Source organism: Dipodomys ordii, unplaced genomic scaffold (genome assembly GCF_000151885.1).
Source record: "Dipodomys ordii isolate 6190 unplaced genomic scaffold, Dord_2.0 Scaffold6, whole genome shotgun sequence".
Classification (NCBI taxonomy): Eukaryota; Metazoa; Chordata; class Mammalia; order Rodentia; family Heteromyidae; genus Dipodomys; species Dipodomys ordii.
In genome coordinates, this window is record NW_012267222.1 from 5,829,918 (window position 1) to 5,834,451 (window position 4,534).

The window sequence follows — 4,534 nt, forward strand, 5'->3', positions numbered from 1 at the left end:
CCCACTGGCCTTGTTCTTTGGGGATCAACGGCCTTGTCAGGCTAATGTCAGCTAACATAACCAGGAGTCCATGGATAGTGGATCTCAACCCCAATGCTCAAATCCTCCTTCTGGCACAAGGCTGAAGATGGTGGAAGCCATCCACTGACAATGTGGTGCCACCCACTCCTGGGCCATGATGGCACTGGGCTCCTACACATCCATGACACAAGGAAGCCCCGAGCCCTGAGGAGAGGAACGATGCTCCAAGTGTCTTCTTGCCACCAGACAGCCAGTCCAAGAAAGGGACTTCTGCCACCTTCTACTTTTCCTTCAATTCCCAGTGAAGCAGCAGGGGGAGTGGGGTTGAGACTCCTGCACCAATGCTAGTAAACTGCCCGCCTCCCCCCCTCGGGAGCTGCTCTGAAACATGACGCTAGGGCTGGCAGCCTGGTGAGACCTGCTCACCGAGGCCCAGACAGGCATCCTGGCGGACATGAATAAACTACAATGGGATCAGATGAGAGAACTCATCTGCTGCCCAGGCCTCATTGTCCCGGCAGCAGATTTTGGGGGAGCCTGGTTGGCTAGGTTGTGTTGGCATTTGGAGCCAAGGTCTCCTGGACTTTATGGGAGATAAGCTGGGCTTTTGTGCGGGCTCCAGGCTCCTGGGGAGACCTCTGCTATGACCTCTAGAGTCTTGTGGGATTTTACAAGTAGGAGCAGCAGCTCTTCTTTCCAGGAGGAGCTCCAGGCAGAGGCCTGGGAGTGCGACACAGGGACGGCAGAGGACAGAGCTGCCCGGCTGGCACTCTCTCAGCACGGGCTGGCTGCAGAGGGCCCAATAGTGTCTACGCAATTCCATTCTTACCGAGGGAAAACGGGCTGGCTGCCAACTCACGGAGCTGATGCACATACATCCTGCCTCATGATCACCACTAAGCTCAGGGCTGCTGGTTCAGGGCAACACAAAGCTCCATGAGGACTGTGTTTTCCAGCTGTGGACCCTGCTCAGCATCCCTAAGGTCCATGGGCTGGAGGCAGGTGAAGTCACTAAAGCACATGCCATCTCCAGGTGGACCCCCAGGTGATTCCACAGCAACGGGAGTCAGGAGTGAGCCAATGGGAAACCAAATACACATACTGAATGCCTATTCAATTCTAACACTAACCCAACACGTGAAGGCAGCAGCAAGCTCTTTGCGTAATAAATATTGCAAAGCTCATTTGGTTTCTCTCTTTTTTTTTTTTCTTCTTTCAAGTCAAATATAACCACCAAGTCCCAAACCCTGTTTTCTGCATTCAGAATAGAGAAGCTGTTGATATCAGCAGAACACCTGCAGCCAATCAAAGAAAAGACCGTGTCCCACTAGCCAGCCAATCATATTCCTTTTCCAGTTAAAACAGCCAATCGGGCCTCTTCACATTCCTAAAAAATGACCTAAATAAAGCACCAGAGCTCGGAGCACTTCCTGGGAAGCCAGATACCGAGGCGCATTTTTTTTTTAAATAAAGAGTCAGAAATAAAAATAAAAGGTTTCCGTTGGTCAAGATTTAAAAATAAAAAGGTTTCTTCTTGCAGCCAATCATGAGTCCATCCCTTTAAGCCAATCCTAAATGCATCACCAGCATCTCCCTTGATGCCAGCCCCACTGAGTGGCTGTGGGGCAGGGGATCTGGGGTGGGGAACACAGGAAGGGGGAAGGTGGTCTGTTGCCACTCAGTCAGCCAAGGAGCCACATAGATCTTTTGGCCCTTGACAGCCTCCAGGGTGTTCCAATGGGCTTGGAGCTACTGCCTCCGGTCCTCTGTCTCCGACCTGGAAAACGCCATCACCACATCCTCTGCACCTGCAAACCAAGGGACAAGAATTGCTGGTAGGCTTATGGTGTTGGCCACAATTGGGTCAGACAAGGGATTCCGTCCTGTTGGAGCACTAATCCTCCCCCCTTCCGATCTCCCCCTGGCTTCTGGCCTAATATGGTTGTTTTCTAGGTAGCAGTGTGCTTTGCTTACAAGGAATACCCTCTGGTTTCCCCTGTAGCCTAGCCAGGAGATATGACCAACAATGCCAAAGCAGAGCTGCAGGGCAGTAGATGAAACCTGTCCAAGGCTACCCTGTTAAGAGGTCGGCCACAACAAGGGTCTTTAGTTCTAAAGCAGAGCCAAGCAGAACTGTGTATATGGCACTGGGGTGGGGGTAGGAGTTTGGTCCCTTTTCAGGATCTTAACCATTACAGTGTGTGTGTGTGTGTGTGTGTGTGTGTGTGTGTGTGTGTGTGTGTGTGTGTGTGTGTGTGTGTGTGTACTGGTCCTGGGATTTGAACTTATGGCCTTGAACTGAGCTTTTTTTTTTTTTTTTTTTGGCTCCAGGTTAGTGTTCTTCCACTTGAACACAGCTCCACTAATTGGAAGAAAGAGTCTCATGAACTTTGCTGCCTGGGCTGGCTTCAAACTGCAGTCCTCAGATTTCAGCCTCGTCAGTAGCTAGGATTACAGGAGTGAGCCACTAACACCTGGCTTCGCTGTGATGTTTAATAGCCAATCATCTTTGCAACTGCTATCCTTTGCCCAAAGCCAGCACTTGTTCAAAGGAGCTTGGGTAGGCCCATTTCCAGCCTGCTGTCTGCCTGGCTCACTAGAGACAGAAGATATCCACAATCCTTATTATTTTTCTTAATCCTGAGAGTCTGGTCCAAGCACTCATGAAATCACTTCCTTTGTCTTGTTTTTCATAAGACAAGCTCTGACAGCCAGAAGAGGGAGGAGGAGAGAGGTGGAAATACTAACCTGCCTGAGGAGGACTCAGCTATAGCAAGTCGCAGTGACCTGCAGATCCCACTGTTTCCCTGTCCCTCTGCTCTCTCCCCCTTTTCTAAACAGTGATTTCGAGCTCTCCTCCAAACGATAATGGGTTGTTTGTGGCCTTTCTGATACTGTTCATCTATGTTAGTGGAGGAGTTCCCCCTGGAGGGGTGGATTGGAACAGCAGGTACAGGAAAGGCCAGTCAAAGGTAGACTGGTGTGAGGCGTGTGTGCCGGTGTCTCTGGCATGTGGACCCCACCATGTCCATACCTCTAGAAAGTCTCTCCTCTGGATTGCCACACCACACAGAGGCAATGGGACACCTAAGGAGGTTCTGCAGAAGGAGGGCCCAGTGCCAGGATGTGACATCACGAAGACGCTCCTTCATTGGGCACTGCAGCACCAATGTGTTGCTAAGAGAACCAACCTGTCACCACCCACCCTGCGCTCCACCTCTATTCCTGAAAAGAAACATGGGTTCTAGAGAAGAGCTCAAACAATCTTGCTTCTTAGGATGAGGCTCCTTGTCTGGGAAGCCCTACGAATCCTTCCCATCTTCTCGGGAACATGCAGTTCTCGCCCTAGTCCTGGGACCACGCAGTATCACTGAAAGCAGAACTGTCCTAGCAACCACAGACTCTGGATTACATCATACCCCGCATGGCAGCTGAGCATTACCTAACAGACGCTGACTCTGAGTGCTGCCTCCCAGCAGTAAGACTGCAGGGGAGGTGGCGGCTGAAGACACTGCTGAGGCAGTGAATGGCAGCAGCCTACTCGCTTCCTTCCTTGCCTGCCTCGTGGGCTTGCAGGGACCCTGAGCCTCTGCCGTGGGCTGCAGGCATGAAAATAGCACTGGCTCCCCAGGAGGGAATGGTGAGTCTGCAGGAGGAATAGAAGCTAGAGCCCTGGGATCTGGAGCCAGCCCGGTGCTCTAAGGGCACAAAAGAAGTAACCTTCTCAAGGTCACCTGGGGGCTCCGGTAAGTTGAACAAGACTCTCTAGCCTTCCCCCAGGCCAGCTGGTTGTCTCGACAAGCTGGGAAGCCACGGGTCTCTTAATGCACTGCTGCAGCTACAAAAAGCGTCTGCAGAGCTGTGGCCTCTCCTGTGTCCTTTCCTAAGGGACGTGTTGTTTTCCAGGCCTCTCCACAAGGACTCTCCTTCCTTTGAGGCCAAAGAGGAGGCAGCTCCTCCAGAGCATTCTCTGATCTAACCTTACCACTGAACAGCCAGATACTCATTCCATGACAGCCTGGCCATGAACTTGATAAGCCTCAAGCTGAGGATGATAATTTTTCCTCTTCTCTATGAAATTTGGGTCTGTTTCCAAAAAGAGAGCATAAGTTAACTGAATTAGTTATCACAACTCTAGCCTTGGAGCTGGCCTCCTCTTAAGACCAACAGATGGTAGAGCCCTTGGGTTTCTCTCGGCCGTCCCAGAAGCATGCAGCCCATCTTCTGCCTCCAGGCCAACAGCCCATTCCAAGATGATGTTCCATTCTCTCCACTAGTTACCTGCCAACCATCTAACTGGTGTTCAGAGCTTATACTTGTCCCTTCCCAGCAGAAGCACAATAGGGCAAGAGCCTCAGTTCTTCCTGCCCATATTCTCTAACACACTAAAAGAACACCAGAGTCAGGCGCCAGTAGCTCACGCCTGTCATCCTAGTACTTGGGAGGCTGAGATCTGAGGATCTCAGTTCAAAGTTAACCCAGGGAGGAAAGCCTGTGAGACTCTTTTTTTTTT

At 51.2% G+C, this 4,534-nt stretch overlaps 1 protein-coding gene across 1 annotated transcript in view; it reads right to left on the minus strand.

The window, feature by feature from the left end:
* Positions 1-1,159: 1,159 nt before the first annotated feature.
* The window catches only part of Ctnnbip1 (catenin, beta interacting protein 1), a 26,187-nt gene continuing 22,812 nt past the window's right edge, over positions 1,160-4,534 (minus strand). Inside the window, exon 4 of the mRNA XM_013033117.1 lies at positions 1,160-1,829. Coding sequence (XP_012888571.1) covers positions 1,771-1,829 — 59 coding nt within the window. The 3' untranslated portion in view covers positions 1,160-1,770. The remainder of the gene's footprint in view (positions 1,830-4,534) is intronic.